Raw genomic sequence first — 22567 nt, forward strand, 5'->3', positions numbered from 1 at the left:
TTATGTAGGCCTACTTTCCCTCAGATTACTGTGTAGGCCATACATTTGCACAGTCAAATATCTACTATTTGTACACTCTCATGCAGTTTTGTTTGGCGAGTGAGTGCGTGGAGACTGAACAAATAAACATTGATTATTGGCCATCAAACACGCCATAATCTGCCTATGATACCCATGTTTAAGTAGAACAGTCGAATTATAGTTTGGTGGGAGTGAGGAATGCTGTGTTCCTGTTTCAGCGACGCACTTCACATTTGCCTATTCCCCTCCCCTTTTGATGTCACATGGACAATCTGTACTGTCCCGTGACTTTCCACCTGGGTATCAACACAGCGTTTAAAGTTATCAACAGAGCGCAAGATGCAAGAGTGATCTATGCCAATACATGCATAGGCATAGCAGATGTTAAAGGGAAAAAGAGTGGGCCAGTATAGGCCCCTTTTTGACAACTTAACCTATTTATTCAGAAAGAGGAAGGAATGTCACACCCGGCTGTAGCTACCAACATCCACCACACGCGTTTATTTCTCGAATTTCGTCTCTGTGTATCCATCTGGCCGCTTAATTAATATATTTACATTTTTATTCAGCCTAAACTGACTCGGACATTGGCTAAAGCAACTCACTGTTACTTAGCTAGCTTTTAATCTGCTGGTTTCACTCTTCGCTGGATTGTGTGTAAAACTGACTTGGACGGAAGTCAATTTCAAAGCAGTCCTCCCTGCCTGCTCGCTCGACACACGCACGATACAGGTAATGTAACTCTGTGGACGCGCTACTTTGCCAACTCAGGGGCGCTTTGGCAGTCTTAAGTTACTATATGACATATGAAATAGATATGGAACGTTTCTGTTCCTTTAGGTTGCAGTTCTTTATTGGCTCAATGAACAGCTGAACCTTGCTGGAGTCCAGATGCTGCTCTAAGCATGTCCAAGGCGAAGGCAGATTTGATAGCCTACTGAGTTTTGGAGAGACAGGTCAGGTCGCAGTTTTTAATTGGCGTTCTGATGGTCTGCAATTAGGCCACATAGCCTGCATACATTATAATTAGCCTACATGTGAGACAACTTTAGTCCAGTCACTTTAGTAAACTTTTTTAGTTTAGTTGTTCAGTCACAGTTGCCCAATCTATCTGCCTCTTACACAAAGGTAAACGGACGCAATATGAGTAATTTACGTAGGCTACTAGTTTCATTGTGAATTACTTCTGTGACTGCTGTGGGCTTCCGCTATTTCCTGCTCGAAATGTTTACGATTTGATTTAGTGCAAGAACATTGACCATGTATAATTTCTAAAAACAAATTTCAATGCAACATTAGGCTTACGTCAATACGATTGGCTTAATCTGTAGCATGATATTCGCCTTGTCTGAGATGAAGAGTCGAATCCATAGAAAATTGTTAACAGTTTGAACTTCCTTCTTTTTAGGTCACCATGGCCAACGAGAACACCCCGCTCCTTAGCCATGGGGTGTTCAGTGTGGTCGGCGATGGAGAGACGACTCCGCGTCGGACATCACGAGATGCTCTCGCAGATGACAGCACGACTTCCCCCAAGGCCTCTATCCGCAAACTTAACACTTTTTTTGGTGTGATGGTGCCAACCATCCTCTCTATGTTCAGCATTGTACTATTTCTAAGGACTGGTAAGTGAAGAAAGCTGTGTGCACAATGAATAGACAAGAACCTGGTGATCATACGGGAACTGAAAGTAACATAATGAAAAACGAAAGATTGCAAAAAGAAGAGTCGATGCAGAATTATTATTTGTTTAGAAAAGGTGAGAATGATGGTGACATGGACAATGACTGCACTGGTTAACATGAGAATTAGTCATGCAAAGGCAGGGATGTAATGATTTATTCTGCATGGCTGTCAGTTGGTACTCTCTTGTGTTTTGAAGGTTTTGTTGTTGGCCATGCTGGTCTCCTACAAGGCTACTTGATGCTGGGTGTGGCGTACTTCATCGTCTCCTTGACAATCCTGTCGATATGTGCCATCTCCACCAATGGAGCCATCCAGGGAGGGGGAGCATACTGTATCTTTTATTCTAGCAGTTGAATGTGACATCATTATGTATAGACAAGACAAAACTTGCCACCATCTCTCCACTCTGAGTCATCTCACTAGCAGTAGCCTACTGTTCAGTCCTTGATTATCATCCATTTAACTTTTCATCAGATTCAGTTGACATTCTTGTAGCTGTCTGTCCTGTGTTCTGTCTGTTTGTGTATCCCTGGAAATCCAGAGATCTTGCGAGAGCACAATTTGAATTGTGTCTGCAAGATACTCCAGCAATGAGCAATGATGCACATTATTTTTACCCCAGGCATCGGGGAAACCAATCACATTGGTGTATCTGATATAGGCGGGCCAGAGGCGAGCTAAACTAATGGCGACAGTGCTGCAACATTCAGTCAGCAAACATTGGTTGTAGTGTTATCCAATTGCGTCAAAGTATGGAATCAATCAGAGTAAACATTGGTCGTAGTGTTATCCAGTTGCGTGCAGTTAGATTTTCAAATGCATGCTTGGTGCCGCCCCTAGAGTTGGGCCATTACATTATTCGAGGCCAGACCCTTAATCTGAAAGATTACCAGGGTCTGGATTTTCCAGGCTAGTGTTTGTGCACAATTGCCTGTAAATGGGAAACATACCAAGTGGTTCAGACTGAGCCGTAGGCTATTCCAGCCTCGTGATTCATTTTATGCCCTGAAGAAGACTAGCCTGGTCCTGCCTGACTCTTTCACAACATGAATAGAGTCTGGAAACTCTCAATTTGGAAACGTTTACAACACTTGCATCGCGATTGGGCACTAACGTTTCGCATCATTGGCCCAGCCTTACCAATCACATTGATCAGAAATTCCTAACGTTACTTCCTACTTTGCCTAAACTTTACAAACTGACCATAAAGAGCATCAGCAGTCAGGAAACGATGTATGTGGGTCTACCTAAGTTTGCTGTAAATAATGTACAGCATTTTTCAGCACCACATGTTTTTTTTGGCAGTTTTTGCTGCTTCTGTTTATCATAATAAGTTTTGGTTTCGTCTTCCCCTCTTGTCGCTGATTGGCCGGACATTTTTCTTGTCTGAGGGAAATGGTTACACTATGGGTTGATGTGACTTGATCTCCCTGAAGATCTGGGTGGGTGAGGCCAGGCTAGAAGAGGACCGGAAGAGTGACTGGTTGAAACGTGTTTTTTAATTGATGTAGCCGTTATGGTAAAGGCTTTTAAAGTCGTCTTTTATTTCCTAATTTTTCATTCTCCTTGGAGTGCCTGGATTGCTCTGTTTTTTGGAAAGGTTATCCTTTTTTGCACAGACCTTCTAGTCATCCCGTTTTGCAGGGAGTGGTTTATTGCATTGTATGTGTATTGGATTTAGCTCGAGTGTCATCAACAACCTTTTGCCAAGGTTAAGAACTGCACCTTCCATTTCCTGAGTGAGGATGTTGTTGTCTGATCCAGTCCCCCCCCCCCCCCCCCCCCACACCCCATCCCATGATCAGATAACATATAGTCTTGTTCCAGTAGCCACTTATAAGAGCGATTTGAGAATGGTTGATTCACCTTAACTAAGACATGTCAGTCATGATCAGTAGGTCACTGGGTCCAGAGTTTGGCGGCAGCATCGGCCTCATGTTCTTCCTGGCCAAAGTCTGTGCCTGTGGGGTCTATGTCCTGGGACTGGTGGAAGCCTTGCTTGCCGTGTTTGGTCAAGATCCAGGTTAGTCATAACCCAAAACCAACCCACCGCTCCACCAAAACTGTTTTCACTGAATTATGGGGTTCCATGCAGGCTACTGTATGTCAAGGAGCAGCCACAGGTTTAATCCTGGCTGCCACTGTTTTGACCTTGGGCAAGATACAGTACTTAACCCTGAGTTGTTTCAGGGAGACTGGCCCTGTAACTAATTGATATCTGTAAATTGCTTGGGATGAAAACATCAGCCAAATGCATAAATTAAATTAAGCTAAATAAATAAGTATCTGGGCATCTTTACACAACTGAATCCAATCAATGACCTGGAGTGCACAAGTATTTTTTGGGGGGTGCAAACAGCTAATATTTGGATGTTTATCAATCAAGCTTGTGTGCTTCAGCTATTTCATTTTGTTTAATGTGAAGTGGCCTATTGTCCCGACCTCTGCTTTTGGAGGGGTCAACGCACACAGGGGTCCCTCACTGTTTTTTTTTTCTCTTTTTTTCTCTGTGCACCTCTCCAGCGTCTGGCCAGGCGAGCGGCTTGCGGGTGCTTCCGCAGGGCTACTGGTTCACGGTGCTGTACGGCTCCGTGGTGCTGCTGCTGTGCCTGCTCGTGTGCCTGGTGGGCTCGCACATCTACGCGCGCGCCGCCTTCCTCATCCTGCTGGTGGTCACCGGCGCCCTGATCTCCATCCTCATCAGCCCGCTGGTGGTGGAGCCGCGCACCATCACCATCACCCACCGCGGCGGCGACAACCACAGCCAGTCGCTGAGCTACAACGTCAGCTACACGGGATTCAACGGCACCACGCTGCGGAACAACCTGGGACGTAAGTGAGCAGGAAGGAGGAGGGCGTAGAAAGGGTCGCAGAGGTCACCTGTGGGTCCTTTGACAAACCAAACGTCAAATTACTAGAACGTATTGTGAAATGCTTGTTTTGAATTTTGTGGGCTAAAAATTTACTTTTGCAGAGCACAGGTCATAGGCTTTAAGCAAAGATTAAGTGAAGAGGAAGTAGGCTGAATTAAAGGGGATGGAGGTTTCTCATGAATTGTCATCTACATTTTAAAGTGAATGCCTTCCTTTCTCTCTCTCTCTCGTTTCTCTCTCTCTCGTTTCAGCGGGCTACTCGACTGACTATAGTACAAACAAGCAGATGTCTTTCTCCACTGTCTTCGCTGTCATGTTCACCAGCTGCACCGGCATCATGGCAGGTGCTAACATGTCAGGTACTGTACGTTACTTTCCCTTCTCCTTTCTCTTCCTCATTTTGATAACCAAAAATGATACGATGATACTCTTGGTGACTGATAAGCTTTCCTGCTGCTATTTATTGCTAGGTGCTTCACACACCCATAGACACTGCATCACATAATTTATTTTTAATTTACACCTAAAATCTTCAAAATAAACTGTTTGCTCTGCACACTTCGTATGCCCTGAGGATGGTTGTTTGACCGAAAGCTAGGCTGTGTATCAAAACTTGCATAAAGGACTGAAGTGTGCAGACAGTCTATTTTGAAAGATTCTCAGTTTTTGTTTGTCTGGCACCTTCTTTATCGTGAGTGCGGTGTAACTCCTCCAAAATTCGCACCTAAACAAAATTGATCGCATAGCACCTCTAACGTTTGAACATTTACTGTTATTTCTCCATGTAGGCGAGTTGAAGAACCCAAGTGTGTCGATTCCCAGAGGCACCATCTTGGCTGTTCTCTACACCTTCATTGTGTATGTGATCCTCTTCCTGCTGGTCGGCTCAACATGTGAAAGGTACCCCTCACATGCATGAATTATAATGCAACATGAAAGTTACGATTTAAAGTTAAAGTTTACATGATTTACAAGAAGATTAACTCCTTCACTCTTGTTATTCCAGGGCTTTGTTAATTGGGGACTACGGCTTCTTCCAGCGCATTAGTGTGTGGTCTCCGTTTGTGCTCATTGGTGTGTACTGCGCCTCGATCTCGGCTGCTATGTGTGCTCTGATTGGAGCGTCGCGCATCCTTCATGCTCTGGCATTGGACAAGCTCTTCGGTCAGTACAAGTAGACAAATGAGGAGAAATAGAGGCGTGTGTGTGTGTGTGTGTGTGTGTCTGTGTGTGTGTGGCGGGGTGTTAACGTTTGAAACGTTTTTTAGACTTTGTATTGACACAAGGTGGATGAGCGAAAGGTGGGGAGTGGGGCGGAGAAATAACATCAGCTTGGAATCGAGCCTGGGTTCTTGTTGGACCTACAGTAGGCTCGTATAGGTTGAGGCACTGACCATTAGTGTCTAGAATTCTCTAGAATTTAGTTCAGTTCAATTATTTATTAAAATTGCTATCAGTGACTAGACCCCACCTTAATGCGACAGTGGCATGGAATGGCCGCTGATGTTTGTTAATGTTGTGATGTTTGTGTGCTGTGGCAGGTTTGCCACTAGCGCCAGCTGCCATCACCTCCAGCTCAGGAAACCCCTGGATGGCTGTGCTGTACACATGGGGATTGGTACAGGTGTGTACAGTACATCTGTGTGTGATTATGTACATGTGCTGTGCACATGGGGATTGGTACAGGTGTGTACAGTACATCTGTGTGTGATTATGTTCATGTGTTGCACACATGGGGATTGGTACAGGTGTGTACAGTACGTCTGTGTGTGATTATGTTCATGTGCTGTACACGTGGGGATTGGTACAGGTGTGTACAGTACATCTGTGTGTGATTACAGTATGTTCATGTGCTGTACACATGGGGATTGGTACAGGTGTGTACAGTACATCTGTGTGTGATTATGTACATGTGTGTAGATGAGTGTAGAGGATATGTTTATGTATATGTGTGTCTGAAAAGGTTGGCGTCAATAAGGTGTTTATTCACACCTTTACGGTGTAATGTTTTTTCAGCTGTGAAATATGATGTCCGAACACTACTGTGTTCGAAATGTTTGCCACACTCTGAGGCTGTATGAACTCCTTCTGTGGTTGATTTATATGGCCACTAAACGGGCACTAAAGGTTTGTATTTATTGCAGTGCACCGTGTTTGCTGCTGAGCTGAACGTCATCGCAGGCCTGGTGACGGTGTTTTATCTGCTGGCCTATGCGGCCGTGGACCTGGCGTGTCTCGCTCTGGAGTGGGCCTCTGCCCCCAACTTCAGGTGCTCGTGTTACACACACACACACACACACACACACACACACACTCAGAAAGACAACCCATAACAGACTCAGGCGCTACGGGCAGCGTGCTATGATTGTACTACTGTATAGAGGCGCTCATTTAAATGACAGGCAAAGTGCAACGTTTAATGTCTAACTCAAGCTAGTTTAACAACGAGGCACAATCTATCTGCTAATTTAAAACCATCAGCAAGATGTTAAGTACAAACAACAGAGGGTCAGCCCAGTAATCCCACATAGCTTTACCGTTAAGATATTTTATATATTTAAGATATTTTGCTCATTAACAGACTTTGCACATTACCTGTCAATTAAAATCGGGCCCATACTATCAGTTACCCTATCTGTTTGTGCGTTGGTACTATAATTCTCATTTGAGAAGAGTCTTGTTCAGTACTGTGGGTATACACTGTTCAGACTACCCCTTTTATCTGTCAGGCTCAGGTTTATTTGCTTTATAGGCTCTGAAACTCTAATGAAGGTGTTCTGTTCTCCAGCCTAGCCATCTGTTTCTCATCTCTCTCTCTGTCTCTCTGTCTGTGTCTTTCTGTCTGTCTCTGCCTGTCTGTTTGTCTCTCTCTCTCTCTCTCTCTCGCTCTCTCTCTCTCTCTCACACTCACTCTCTCTCTCTCTCTCTCTCTCTCTCTGTCTCTCTCTCTCTCTCTCTCTCTCTGCTACAGGCCCACGTTCCAGTTCTTCTCCTGGCACACCTGTCTGCTGGGCATCGTGAGCTGTCTGGTGATGATGTTTGTGATAAACCCGGTGTACTCCTCCGCCAGCATCGTGCTGCTGCTGCTCCTGCTGCTCTTCCTGCACTACCGCTCCCCGACCAGCAGCTGGGGCTATATCAGCCAAGCACTCATCTTTCATCAGGTGACAACACACACACACACACACACACACACACACATACACACTCATACTCACAAACACATGAATAGACAGAATGCAATGAGTAGCGAGCATGTGATGAATAGGCTGATCACATCCTGTCAGCACATCCTGTCGCATCGCACAATTGCTCTTCCTCTTAAGGCGCTAGCACACTCCTCCGTCTGCGTCACGCGCACGCGGCACTGGACATTTGACGTGCGTCATTTTAGACGCATATAAGAGGCATACTCCAATGTCTGTGTCCTGAATGCGCGCCAGCCGATCAAGATTAGCGCCGGCGCACTACGAATTAACTGTGATACTCTAGGATGTGCGACCACTGAACTAAGGAAGAGCCAGGGAAGGAGTGTTCCACACTTAAATACACAAAAGATGCAGCTGTTAGATGAGGAGAAGCACCACTAGTACTTTCTCATGTTTGCTGAAAAGTTTGATGAGTTGGTTCTTCACATCTCTCCATTTATCATCCACCAGAACAGGCACAGCACACCACGCGTTGGCTAGCATTCCAAGTTACAGCTAAACTAATGGGTTAGCTTATGGCTAATGTGTATGAGAAATCCCATAGAGATGCTAACGGTTAGCATAATCGATAAAAGTATACATTTAGAGCGAACTTCAGTCCATTTACACAACTTGGATTACATAGGAGGTCTTTGTTTACAACTGACTATTAAAATACTCAAAGACTAATGTTTTGTCATCATATAACAACGTTAGCGTGTAGGAAACGCCAGTTTAAGTGTTCTTCTGTCTCTGTTTGCTGCGTTTTAAGCGTTATTTCTGTACGTGCTCCACCTACTGGAGCGGCGTCTTTACAGCAGTTCCGTTTCACACATGCGCAGTCTACGCGTGAAAGAGACGCGCGGTCTTAAATTTTGGTCGACTCAAAGACGCGACGCATGCCGTAAAAATGACGCAATTCTCGTCACGCGCTCACCAGTGCCGCGTGCGCGCGACGCAGACGCCCGACCATACTCGCTCCTTTATCTATGAATACTTGTGTGTGCTTGCTAAATGCTCCTTGGACTGTGGCTCATGAGTTAAAGCATATTTCTCAGAACTTATATTGTACAGTGCAGTGTAGCATAATTTAGGTGTTGATAGACAACTCTGTTGAAGGTACACAAAGTGGTTTTGGGTATTTTTGGTGACTAGTGCTTCCCCTAAAGTCGGGGAATATTTGTAATTTACAGTACCATACCATGGCTTGAGTCCTTCCCCCTGTATACAATGAATATGCTTTTGGAGACAAAGTACTAACAACAGGCAAAAACTCCAAAGAGCTATATCTACTGACAAGATAATGTTTCACGATCCTTGCGAGATGTGTCTGGGTTGAAGCAAAGTTGCCAGGCTGGTTCTCTCGTTAGCAACACACTGTGGCTATGGCTTTCGTAGAGGTTATGTACAGGTAAAAATCTTGCGTAGTGTACCTTTAAGTATAATTGGTAAACAGGTCTGCGGACTCTAATTATGCACGTTCATCTGAACCAAAGATCCTTAAGGCGGAGCAAGATATGTCGTCATAGTTCATGTCTATGGGCGCAAAACGGGGATCACTTCCTCTGCATAAAGGGGTGTGGTGACTTCAATGGAACAGCTCTGCATAAAGGGGGATTTTGCCCCCCCTCCCTCTTGCGATTTGGGTTCCAGGAAGTGGCTTCTCATGAAGTATCTTGCTCCGCCCTTAATGATCTTTGTCTGAACCCGGTCCTCTTGTCCCCCTTTAATCAGGTACGCAAGTATCTGTTGATGCTGGACGTGCGCAAGGACCACGTGAAGTTCTGGCGTCCGCAAGTGCTGCTGATGGTGGCCAACCCGCGCTCGTCCAGCCAGCTCATCACCTTCGTCAACCAGCTGAAGAAGGGCGGCCTGTACGTGCTGGGCCACGTGCAGCTGGGGGATCTGGGTAATGCGGCAGGGCTGAGACAGGGGGATTTCTACAGTACCTGGCAACACACCTGTGGATTTGATGTAGTAGACTAGAGGGTTGGCTGTAAATGTGCCTGTATTTATATGACTTATATAATATAATATTAATATAATGAAGATAATGAGAACACAATCCTGGCGGTGGAAGTTATTTCAAAGCATCGTACAGTAGGATCTTAGAAACCACTTCCTCTTGGCCCTTCCCCTTTGAATGCAAGTACAGTAAAATCTGATCGCAAACAAAACCTCAAGAATAGCAACAGCCACTACGGTTTGCAGTAGCTTATTATATCTCAATTGCTACATTGGTTTGATGCAGTTATCCACGTCACTATGTAAAGTTTAAAAATGATTTGCCGCCGGTATAGCTAAAAGAGTCTCTTTGTTAAGTCTCTTTGCTATGGCCGTAGACTGGGAGAGATTGTTCATCACCTTGTTTCACCACCTCTCTGCCATCCCTCTTGTGCCCCCCCTCAGACCTCCTGCCCTCAGACCCTATCCAGCAGCAGTACAACTTCTGGCTGAGTCTGGTGGATAAGCTGGGGGTGAAGGCCTTTGTTGACCTCACCCTGTCCCCCTCCGTACGGCAAGGGACCCAGCACTTACTGCGCATCACTGGACTGGGTGAGCAGCACGGGCCTGTTGGGCCAGGCATCTGATACATAGCTGGAGCAATGCTAAAGCATCTCATTTTGGTTACAGTAAAATACTTTGTGTGTGTGTGTGTTTTAATTCCTTTACTAGACATGCAATTTGTGTTAAGGTGTTGATCCTTTCACGTTATGTTATTTACATGCGTACAGTATGCATTGTTTATAATTTTCAACTGGTCAAAGTGAAATATAAGGTGTTGATCCTTTCGCGTTATGTTATTTTCATGCGTACAGTATGCATTGTTTATAATTTTCAACTGGTCAAAGTGAAATATAAACAACGATCAGATGTAAAGCTTTATGCACAATTCAGATAGCTAATGCATAATACATTTGCCTTATTTGCATATCCTTAGAATAAACAGTGTCCAATAAAAAAAACATCTTGTTTGGACACAATTTTGGACAGTTTCAATCACAGCAAAATACTGGATGTATGGTAATTGATCACCATTGATGAGTTAAATCTTAGAAATACCCTGTCAAGATATTCATTTAGTTTAATTTCACACTGTATGTAATGTTCTTCTCTTTCCTTCTCCAGGTGGTATGAAGCCCAATACTCTTGTTATGGGTTTCTACGACAACTCCTATCCGGACGACTACTTCCTACAGGACCCCATGTTTTGCAACAGCGGCAACGACAGCTGCAACAACGAGGGCGACGACTTCGGAGTGGACCTGCCCTCCCTGCAGGCCCATTTCGGGCCGGTGCGCGACGAAGTGACCCCGCGCTCGCTCGCCCCGGACGAGTACGTGGGCATCATCTCGGACGCCATCAAGATGAACAAGAACGTGTGCCTCGGCCGCTACTTCCACCGCCTGCTGCCCTCCGAGGGCAAAGGCCTGCGGGGGGACGGCGCCGGACACACCATCGACGTCTGGCCCCTCAACCTGCTGCGGCCGAGCACGGGGGCCAGCGGCTACGCCGACGTCTGCAGCCTCTTCCTGCTGCAGATGGCGTGCGTGCTCAACATGGCCAGCGGGTGGCGCCGAGCGCGCATGCGCATCTTCCTGTGCGTGGAGGCCCAGTCGTCGTCGACGCCGGCGTCGGAGAAGGCGGATGACCAGGGCCGGACGGAGAAGAAGCAGAGCTTCCAAGAGCTGCTCAACAAGCTGCGCATCCGCGCCGAGATCAAGATCGTGCCCTGGGACGTGGTGGTCAAGCTGCTGGATGCAGGAGGGGATGACAGCGGTCACAGCCACCTGGGAGACCTGGACAACCTGACCAGGACGCCCCTTCCGGTCACCCAGGAGTTCCTGTCGGCGGTGAACGGACTGCTGAGAGAGAACAGCGCAGAGGCGTCGGTGCGCTTCCTGTATCTGCCGCGGCCGCCCGCCGTGTCCAGTCAGTACCAGCAGTACCTCACCCAACTGGACACCCTGTCAAGGGACCTCGGCCCCACGCTCCTGATTCACGGACTTACGCGTGTTACGTGCACCGAGCTGTGAGCAGTTACTGTACTCTTCCTGTCGATTTGTGTGTGTGTGCAAGTTGCTATTTGCGTGTGTCTGACTGTGTACAGTCAGCTCCAGCGTCACGATGTGTATTGTAGGCCAAAAGCATCGTACCAAAGGTTTAATTCACCGTCAACTGTCAAAAGTCTTACAATGGCCAGTCAAAGAATGTTTAGTACGAGTTTACTGACAGTTCACTGAGTATGTTACGGAGGCCTCGGGACTGCAAGCACTTAACTTATTTTCATGCCAGTTCGAAAGGTTTCATTTTCCTTTGATTTTTTTAAATGTGTCAGCTTATACATCTTGCTGTTCCTTTCCCTTTGCGTGCAGCAGGTAACATTCACACAGTATATGAATATTGAGCAATATAAAAATAATGGTCATTTTAAGTAATAGCTACTTACCTTCTCATGCTCCTGAAAGATACCTATATAAACAGGTTCAGAACTACTCTAGAGTGTTTCTTAAAATGACAGGCCACCGTATTTTGCTGTTGTGCTGTTACTCGTTGTAACTAAAATGTAACTAACTAATGTAACTAAAAAATGTGAGTCAGTGTGCGTAATCTGCATCGACAAAGGTAATCTTAGGCATGTTTACTGTCAAATGGTATGTGGACTGAGACAATGCGGCTTGTTGGGTAGTTTCAGACCTTTCAAGGATTTGGGGTCCTGTGGCCAATGGCCATGTTTTTCTTTCTCTCTAGGATTTGGGGTCATGTAGGGTTTGAAGCACTGGACGTGCTTTTCAATCCCACAAAACTATGTGGTGCCAAAGTGTTTAAAGTGACTTTCTAGTCTCTTTTCCTTTATCCACTCAACCTGTCCTACTTTGTTTGTGGGAGAACAGAACTGGAGATAAAACAATGACTGGTCAGTGAAAAAACAGCTTTCAGGGTTCCAATGTACCACTATATTTTGACTTGAGCACATTGTCAAGGAAGCTAAGGGAATATGGAAATGTATTGAAAAATGTATTGAATGGTACAGAAGTATGACATTAATATATTTCAAAAGGGAGCAAAATGTTGCATTAAAGAGACCAAAGATATGTTTTGCATACAAGCAAGCTTAATGCATGTGTTATATGGATTGTAAAATACTTGTTTGGTTAATTTCTTTGTTGTTGGAGTTTCATTGAACTGCAAAGAAACTGTTACTTGAAAGGTTGATGTAGTGTTTGTCAATGTTACACTTTATTATTATTGCTTTTGGTCTTGATGTTTTGTGGGGTAGCACAGTGGCTATGAGACCAAGAACTGCGGAACATTTGTATCAAAGGATCAACTGTATACAGCACAGAACAAGTCAGGGATATAGTCCTCACTTGTCTCTGCCATTAACCTGAGAAAAGTTCTGATTAAATATGTATTTTATTTTACATATAGTAGCATTTAACAAGCTTACCGGTAATAAATCACTTCAGTCTATATACAGTGTGCATTTGAGTTTAGTCAAAAATATGATCACACAATCCAGTGAAAATCATTTAAATACTGCATAGGTTTTTGCTTTGTTTCATGTACACACACACACACACACACACACACACACACACACAGCATTTCAGATCTGAAGTCTGAAAGCACACACGATTTGTACTATGTTTCTGCACCATGCTTCATTTTGCTACATAACAGACGTAATAATGGAAAACAAAATAAAACTTTTATAAAGTTAAAACAGCTTTTTTGGTCTTTCACGTAGTTGGCATGGGTAACCACCCAAAACAACTTTTTTTTTCATCTAAAAACAGCACATCTTTGTCCTTCACTCTTTTAGCTCCTTGCTGCTGACACTTTGGTTCTCATCATCACATCCAGTCAGGGCTACTACGACCGCATCCTCTATAGTACATCATCTAAAGTCCCAAATCAACTCCAGTACATCCAGGACTCAAATCATCATAGCCTACTTCCTGCTCCTAAATGGCTGTTTTAACCTATTAGAACTTGCATGTGAAGCAACTCTTGAGTCTCTAGAAAAGCGCTTTGTAAATACAATGTTATTATTATCATTATTATTATTAACTACCTGAAACATACAGTGTAAATACGCCATTATACTATACTATCTATAGTGTTTCATGTAAAAATAAGGCCAGAGGTCTGCAATAACCCCTCAATGTGCTGATCATATGGACTGAATCTGAATCCGATAATAGAATTGTCGCCGTTAAAAAATGTTCTTACGCACAGATTTGATCTTTGTGTGTACGCTCAAACTCACACCAAAGTTCACGTTTATAAAAAAAGCCGTGGAAAATGTTCCAACTTGATGTACGACCATTTCCGCGTGTTAGGTACTACTGCAGGTAGTCTGACGTCCAAAAGCGATGAATTTTCAGAAAGGCTGACTATTCTAACATCTTACTTAATCATTTGAAGGGAGGTTTTTGTAATGTTTTTTAAAGAAAGACTGCAGGCAGCTGTGCGCACAGTATGCGTGCTGCTTGTCGCTCACTATTCCTCCTTGCTGGAGTACTCAGCCAAGGCCTTCTTCATTTGCTGGCGAACACTGAGGGCGTGTTTCTGCAGGTGCTTCATGCAGAAGGGAGAGAGACGCACCCAGTCTGGGAGGAAGACGGACAGGGCAATGTTCTGTGGGGAAGAGAGAATAAAGCACAACATGGCATGTTACTGGAGAAGATAGAGATAGATAGACAGACAGACAGACAGACAGACAGACAGATAGATGTAAAAAGAATCACAAGGGCAGGAAAGGTTGGGGCGGTATTGTGAACAGAAGCGATCTTTTAGTGACACCTACAGTAGTTTCCCGTCTTTGTTCTTTGTAAAACAAATATAACGTGTTTTATGGGCTCCATGTCTTTCAGTATTTCCTGTGTATTAGCCACACAGTGTATAAGCCGCAGGACAGTGTTGTATGCAAGTTAAAAGAAACAAAACCATCAATACCATATTAACTGCCCCTGAGTATTAACCTCATAGCTGAAGAAATTTAGCAAAATCGATGTATACAGTAAGCCGTGGCTAATAGTTGGGACATTACGGTATGCATCTGTGTGTGGATATAAGGGCTAGCCTCTGACCTGCAGTGCGTGAGACACACAGCCGCTGGTGTAGGTGGAGTAGCCGACCGTGTTGAGAGCCACCCGAGCGTACTCTGGAGCCGTCTCCATCAGAGGATTCATACCCATATGCTGGGTCATGTTGGTGTACACCAGAAAGGGAGCAACACACTGAGACAGAGAAAAATAATCAATCAATCAATCAATCAATCAATCAATCAATCAACGAATCAATACATGAATGAATGACCGAATCAGTGCATGACTTGATGCATGCATTACTAAATGGAGATGGAGTCAACACAAAATCATTATAGAATTGGTCCTTCAGAAAAAAATATTTCATCAATAACAGCAAGCAAATATGAAGCTTTTACCTGAACAGTGATCCCATCTGCCCTGTACTCTGCATTTAGACATCTTGAGAAATAGGTCACAAAAATCTGAGGAGACATGAAAGGACAAGTATCTGAACTACTCGATAAATGCATTCAGAGTTAGAGTTGACCGCTAGGTTCTCGCATAGAGCACAAAATGTGTGTGTGTGTATGTGTGTGTGTGTGTGTGCTTGTGCGTGTGCGTGTGCGTGTGCGTGTGCGTGTTCGTGTGCGTGTGCGTGTGTGTCTGTGTCTGTGTGGGTGTCTTTCTTTTGGGGTTGGAGATGCAGTTTTTGAAAGAACTCTTGGCAGGTATTTCATGAAGTAGAAATAATTTATGAATAAAATGTATTATCATAATTATCAAGCTGATGTTGAATATTGACCTCTGACCTCTAAAACATTGCATACCTTCAAAAACACAAAAAGTGTAATGAGTCAGTCTGCGCCTAAAGTCAGCAAGATGATCTCACCTTAGTTGCACAGTACATGGTCACCATGGGCTGGGGCTGGGAGGCACATTCCGAGGACATGTTAATGATTAGTCCTCTCCCCCTGAGAAGCATACACAGTTGTGTGTGAGACTTCAGCAAGAATCAAGGCAATTATGTACTTAAGAGTGATGCTTTAATCCAGTTTAACACTGTTACAAAATCATTAGGACTCAAACCTTTCAACCATGTTTGGTAGAACTATCCGGCTCATCTACAGTAGGGAGTGAAATAGTTGTGGATGATTATCATTTTTATCTAATGAGCATGAATATTTAGAACAGTAGCTGTAAACGGCAAATATTTGGCTTGATTTATCAAATATTATACAAAAAGAGAACTCAATCAACTGAACTCTGTAATCTCAGTATAGTAAACAAAGATGAGAATGACACACAATAAAATTCTCCCATGCATTGTTGGGTATGCAGCTGTCTATGCATCTTGATACAATGCATACGGCTTCTGCACGAAAAAATAAAGACCCTACTCACAAAAGTGGTAAAATAGAGTGGGAAAACAATATTTCACAGATGTGTGTAGTTTCACATTAATTTTAGGGCCCCTGTGAAGGGTCACCCAATCAGAAGGGTAATGTGTAAAAGCTGAGACCTGAGTGATGGAGAGGATGTTGCAGTTGATCATCTGGGTTATTTTCTAAAGGGGACACAAAGCAGAAGGATTACCTCTAATGCCTACACAAAGACTGCAATCTGTCTGCACAGAATGAAACTTCATAAACAGTCTGAAACTATATATAATTCATATTCTAGAAAATATTGTTCTTAATAACTGATCACTTTTATTTGTTCCCCCTTTACTTTGTTTTCTGTAAATTCAGAGATAATGAGACAGCTTCATAAGTCTGACAATTAGTTTTAGGTCACTGTACCTGTTCGCAGTTTGATACATCCAAAAAGTTGGTGAACAATCCACTGTAGTTCAAGCCAACGTTGTTCACTACAAGATCACAAAAAAGTGTTAAGAATGTGTGTGGATTGACCGAATCTATGACAACTTTTTTATTATTATTACATGGGGGCAGACTTAGAGGATAGGTTACAATATATTCTACGCATAATTATTTTAAAATGATTAAATAATAATAAATAAATAAATAATGCATTGTTCATATTGCACACATCTTCTGTCAAATTACCCAGAATGCCAATCTCCAGGCCCTTTAGATTCTCTGCTATTGCAGGGTAGATTTGGTGACCCTCAGTGAAGTCTGTCTGAATGACACGAGTCTTCCGGCCATAAAGGCTCTCTGAAATACACACACAAGTCATTTCCATGTGAACTTTAAGCAGAGACTTTCTAGAAGACACAGCCCTCAAAGAATCTTCTATAAAAATGTAAGGTCTTAGTTTGTAAGGCCAATATGGCGGTTGCCTATACATTTCCCGCCCTTACTGGTGCCAAAAGTGGTCATGTGAGTACTGTACATCGTGCCAATCATGTGTTGTAATCTCGCAGTTTACGGTGCAGAGTCCCCAAAAATAGCTGCCCATAACTGCCCAAAGTGCGTAAGTAGACATCTGATTACGCCACAACCTCTAGCAAACACAAACCTTTTTTTTCCTTGTGATAAGACATAAGTAAATGTGTTTCAACTGTCAATAACTCACCAATTTCCGCTGCTACACCATGAAGCTTCTTCATTGACCGACTAATTAGGACAATGTCCAAGCCTCTTTTCGCTAACTAGAATTGAACAGACAATGAGACAAATCAATATCCAAAAAATATAAAGTGCCATCATCTGTACAGTTCACAGTTCAACTACCACAATAAATTCAGAGCATATAAATAACACACATGCAAATTCAACTTTGTTTCCTCTTATCAACTGTCATGTTTTTTATGAGACTTTTTAAAAACGTAATAGGGATTTCAAATCCTTCTAAACCTGGTACACACATAATCTGTCATGTGGCTTATTCTTGTAATATAATTTAGAGAGGTTCAATAAAATCTGACTGCTAAAGGCAATGGGACCAATCCTTGTGGACAAAAATGTTTGAACACATTATGAGTGAAGTTTAACACAGAAGCAGACAGTGCATATCGGCTACTCACCTCCCTGGCATAGGCTAGACCAATTCCAGAAGTGGCTCCAGTAACCACTGTAATCAATCAAAACAAGACATTGTCATGACTTATGAGGCATAAAAGGACCCACTACTGTTCTCACATACCAGCCTTATAAGTTCCCATCCCAATTCTCCTCCTCATTAGCTAAATGATCAAGCCCTTTGATCAGTGGACGACTGAATATGCAATTAATCTATGGTTTGCTATAGCCTACCACTGACTTTAAAGGTACAGTCAGATATTTTACGTGGTTTCAAGCCCATAATATTTGTCACATTCAGCCATCATCTCGTCATGACTGCTAGCTGATCATTTTGTGAGTACACTGTAAAAAAGAAAAACAAATTGGATACAAAGAAAGGAAAGTGGGGGCTGCCAAACAAAAATGAAACCATGCGTGGAATTTCTCTGGGAATACTGAAGGTAGGGGTGACCCCGTATGTTTCGTTTGGTCCTTGGTTAAAATATAATATAATATAACAGTGTCTGCTAATAAATTTAAATGTAAACATAATCGAAGACAAATGCGACATCTTTTGCAATCCCTGACTGCACATTTAAATCTGCCATTCCAGAAGATTGAGACTCGACGCCTCAACCTTCTGTATGGCGGCAGGTCCAGATTCAACAATTCATCAGATAGGGGACTTTCATTGTGACAATCTCCTCTCGCCACTAGAACATTCCAAATGTGGGTGTCCTCGGCACAGAGGAACGGGTATTATCTCTGTACTTTTTGACTCAAACCATCCTCCGACTGTACAAACAGTTGTCCAGTACGATAAGGGACTAATGGGGAAAAAAACACGACAGAGCACTAATGCCATAATGATGTGCTGCTTGTTGTCCACAGGAACAGGATATAATTAGGCTTATATAAAATAAACAGCGGTCTTATTTGGGCAATGGCCAACACGAATACATCAGATAAACTTCAAGATTAAATAACATTCTGTGAAAACGTGCCTGGCAAGGCAATGGCAGCTAAATGTACAAGTGATCGGGGACAACATCTCGAAACGAGGATATCACTGTTTTGTCATAGAAAGCGCTGTTTAAACTTACAGAAGATTGCACAACATGTGATCAACACATTTTGTATTATAACACATTTAAAATGAAAAAGCGACCATTTGTAACAAGATATTATCCCTCATAAATATAAACTGCTTTCCCTCCCTTGCTTCCAGTCCTGTGCATTCTGCAAATCTGACCAATGAGGCCTTCCTTGTTGGAAGCTCAAATCAAAGCAGACAATTGCACATTAACTGGACACTCTCTCCATATTTTTTTTACAACCTGACAGCTCAGTCCAGGTCATACAGGCTACATTCTTGCATCAAGTCAAACCGACACTTCAAACTTCTAATAAACTGTGTACTCTCGTCCATGTTTATCTGTACTGCTGCTGCTGCTTACTGCTCCTACTCACTATGGTGCAATTCTTGCCATCTGTGTCACATACTGTATAAGTGTATGAAACGTGCTATTGCAGTGTTTCGTATAGTTTCTCACTTTCAACTTTAGCATGTGTGCCAACACATTTGACCATCACTGTATTGATAAGATAACATCTTGCAGTTGATGGAGATTTGTGGGATGCACATGAGGCTCCCATTCCACAAGATCCCAAAGATGTTCTATTGGGTTGAGATTTGGTGACTATGGGGACCATTTTAGCACAGTGAACTCATTGTCATGTTCAAGAAACCAATTTGAAATGATTTGAGCTTTGTGACATACTGCATTATCCTCATGGCAGCCATCAGAGGATGGGTACATGGTGGTCATAAAGGGATGGACATGGTCAGAAACAATGCTCAGGTAGGCTGTGGCATTAAACGATGCCCAATTGATACTAAAGGGCCTACAGTCAGTGTGCAAAGACAACATCTCCCACATCATTACACCACCACCACCTGCACAAGAAGGCATGACAGATCCATGTTCTCATTCTGTTTACTCCTAATTCTGACAATTTCAACAGAAATTGAGACTCATCAGACATATATATATATATAAATTATGTCAAAATAATGTGTTAATTTAGATTAATTAATTTGAGAAAAAAGAAGTGATTAAAAGGAAATATGCCGATTAGTCAATTCTGTTTGACCTTTGACCCAGAGCCATTGTAGTCAGTAACCATTAGACTGTGAAATGAAGGAGGGAGATAAGGACGTGCTGCCTTGATCATTGATTGGAACATTTACTCTAAAAATATGGCCTGTTGGTGTTGATGAAAATAAAGTGTTCTGTCATTTCTGCAGCAAGGAATATGCATAACACCGGAGTTCGTCAACTCTAAAGTACCACATCAATGTAAAGAAATAGTGTTGACATTGTGTCCCCGGTTATAACTGTGGTCTGATATGCCTTGTACAGTATGTGAAAAAAAATCATCTTCACAAAGCACTTTTTAATTGATTTCCTCAGCATATTAGGTCATGTTGTAGATATTCATGGCCATTATTTGAACAGTGAAAATAATAATAAAAGAGTTTTTGAACTTTAATGTCACTAATGCTGATTATTTGTTGATTTGAATTGAAATAGCCTATCTAAAATACTTTCACAACAAAAATATGCAAGTAATTTAGATTAATGAATTGCAGAGTGTGTAATTAATTAGATTTGTTTTTCATGGACAGCCCTACATACATACATACATACATACATACATGTGTAGATAGATAGATAGATAGATAGACAGACAGACAGACAGACAGACAGATAGATAGATACAGTAGGCCTACAGAGATACATAGATTAGCAAATAGTGAATTCTGCTGTGAGAAACATAAACACATATCATAGAGTATTACTTAGGGCAGACAGACTATAGCATATATGTCTACTAAAACTAAAAGAATTGTACTAAAAGAATAGTACAAACAGTTCATTTTGATTCACGTGTCCTATACTTGATTGCTGAGTGACATGGAGAAAAGAAGGGAGACCACAGAAACTGATAATGTAGGCCGAGAGTTGATTGCAACGCCCCTGCTGGCATAGTCTACATGCATTTTCTGGAATGATAATAGACTACAGGCTTGCTTTTACTTACTAACTTTTTATGGTCTATGTGGTCTGTTCATGCTTAAGCTACTCATCAACTTCGTCCATTGTTTGAAAAATCCTTTGCAAAGGTCATAATAATTAGTCTAATAATGAAATAAAATCTTACCTGCCCACTGTCCATACACTCTCAAGTCAGTTTGCCAAAATTCTGACAGAACATAAACTCTGAATCCGCACCAACATTTCCATGACCATTTCAACAGGTAATAAATAAGCGCAATGCATCCGACGACGCACACCAATTTCTCTACAGAGAGAAATGTAGCTGTTAATTCCATTGTCAGGGAGGATATAAGGGTTTAGTAGCCTGTTGTCCCTTATGATGATAATATGGCCAGGTAGGCTTCTGTAGACTGCAGGTTGGCTTTTATTGACTGAATACCGCCCCTCGGAACTCTGTCATTTCCTTTCATTGGTTGCATTGGCCTGGCGGCCCAGAGCAGCAAATCAGTTCATACTCATGTAATATAACGCCACTCCTATTTGAATGTGTTGGTGGATGTCTTGCGTGACTACAGTAGGGATTGATATGTTTTTTTTTCCCGAGAATGGGACGTTTTTAACCCCTTATTGAGAACATTGAGGAATACGCTTAATTAATAATAATAATTATAATCATAATAATAATAATAATTTCAGCTAAGCTCTCTGGACTGATCATGTCAAGCAACACTGGGCTAAATGCAATACGTGGTATATGTGTATCCAACCCGACCGTGACCTTGATCATTATTAGGAGCGAAAGACCACAATTTATGTAAACTTTAGAATGCATATAAACTTTGTTAGCATGGACGTCGTTATATCGACAGCTTGATGGCGACAGCCAGAAACGAGATGCCAAGTTTGTGATTTGTCTCCTGAGAAGAAATATCCTCATGAAAAGGCATTCTTTTAAACTAAGTATTACAGCTGTTCCGCTATCTCGAAAGAGTGCAAGCCTCCTCATAAGAAGCTGAAATAATTATCACTCAAAGTTTCTGAATTCAACAGAAAGTTTCTTCATTTTAGACGGATGTTTTGCGCGTCTGCAAGGCATCTGTGGATCTGACAGTTGACTTTACACATGATAGCCTTTCATCACCTAGGCTACACCCAATATAACATGATCATCCACCGAGTTTGCCAAATGCACTGGTAATCATATCTGTGCACCATGACGCCTCAGCTTGACAGCTGAAATTATGACTGAGACAGTCAACTCATTCAACCATATCAGTTCTTCTCGGTTGTGTAGTCCGATGTTTACGCATAGCGCAGCTGACTGGAAGAGATAACGCGTTCATTAACTGGAGGTGAGTGTACAAACTATTTTAAACAAGATATACTTTTGAGACATTTACTCCGCAGCTAGAAGTAGCTATGTTAGCAAGAAGTCTATGACGGACGTTTACAATCAAGCAAGTTTGCAATTTCACCGTCGCAGCGCTACGGAGCTCGTGCATCATAGCGCTCACATTCACACCATGTCCGTACAGAAATGAAAGCGGGCAACGCACCGTTAGTGTAGACATCAGCTCAAATTGTTCAGCAACAAATTGTTCTGTATAGGTTTAGCTACATCAGCTGTGGCTGTTACAACTAGATGTACCGCAAAGCGGTATAACATACGACCGCCGCTCAGTCCTGTACATTCTCTCCGCAAAGTCACGCGTGTCAATTTGTTTCCATCCCCTA

The 22567-nt window shown here is 42.8% G+C and overlaps 2 protein-coding genes across 2 annotated transcripts; one reads left to right on the top strand and one right to left on the bottom strand.

Moving 5' to 3' along the window:
• The first annotated feature begins 308 nt into the window (after positions 1-308).
• Positions 309-13014, top strand: slc12a9 (solute carrier family 12 member 9). The gene is made up of 14 exons (XM_062536375.1): positions 309-753; positions 1430-1646; positions 1904-2038; positions 3593-3730; positions 4231-4539; positions 4832-4939; positions 5369-5480; positions 5587-5744; positions 6122-6204; positions 6725-6849; positions 7552-7744; positions 9503-9677; positions 10178-10324; positions 10898-13014. The coding sequence occupies exons 2-14, from the start codon at positions 1436-1438 to the stop codon at positions 11803-11805; spliced, it is 2802 nt and encodes a 933-aa protein (XP_062392359.1). The 5' UTR covers positions 309-753; positions 1430-1435; the 3' UTR covers positions 11806-13014.
• Positions 13015-13167: 153 nt separating this feature from the next.
• Positions 13168-21413, bottom strand: hsd20b2 (hydroxysteroid (20-beta) dehydrogenase 2). Its single transcript, XM_062536376.1, has 11 exons — positions 20997-21413; positions 17795-17841; positions 17344-17419; positions 16872-16982; positions 16605-16672; positions 16325-16369; positions 15892-15926; positions 15695-15776; positions 15222-15287; positions 14866-15015; positions 13168-14413 (listed from the first exon to the last, which is right to left on the bottom strand). The coding sequence occupies exons 1-11, from the start codon at positions 21166-21168 to the stop codon at positions 14276-14278; spliced, it is 990 nt and encodes a 329-aa protein (XP_062392360.1). The 5' UTR covers positions 21169-21413; the 3' UTR covers positions 13168-14275.
• Between the last annotated feature and the right edge of the window lie 1154 nt (positions 21414-22567).

This window comes from Sardina pilchardus, chromosome 5 (genome assembly GCF_963854185.1).
Source record: "Sardina pilchardus chromosome 5, fSarPil1.1, whole genome shotgun sequence".
NCBI classification, from domain to species: Eukaryota; Metazoa; Chordata; class Actinopteri; order Clupeiformes; family Clupeidae; genus Sardina; species Sardina pilchardus.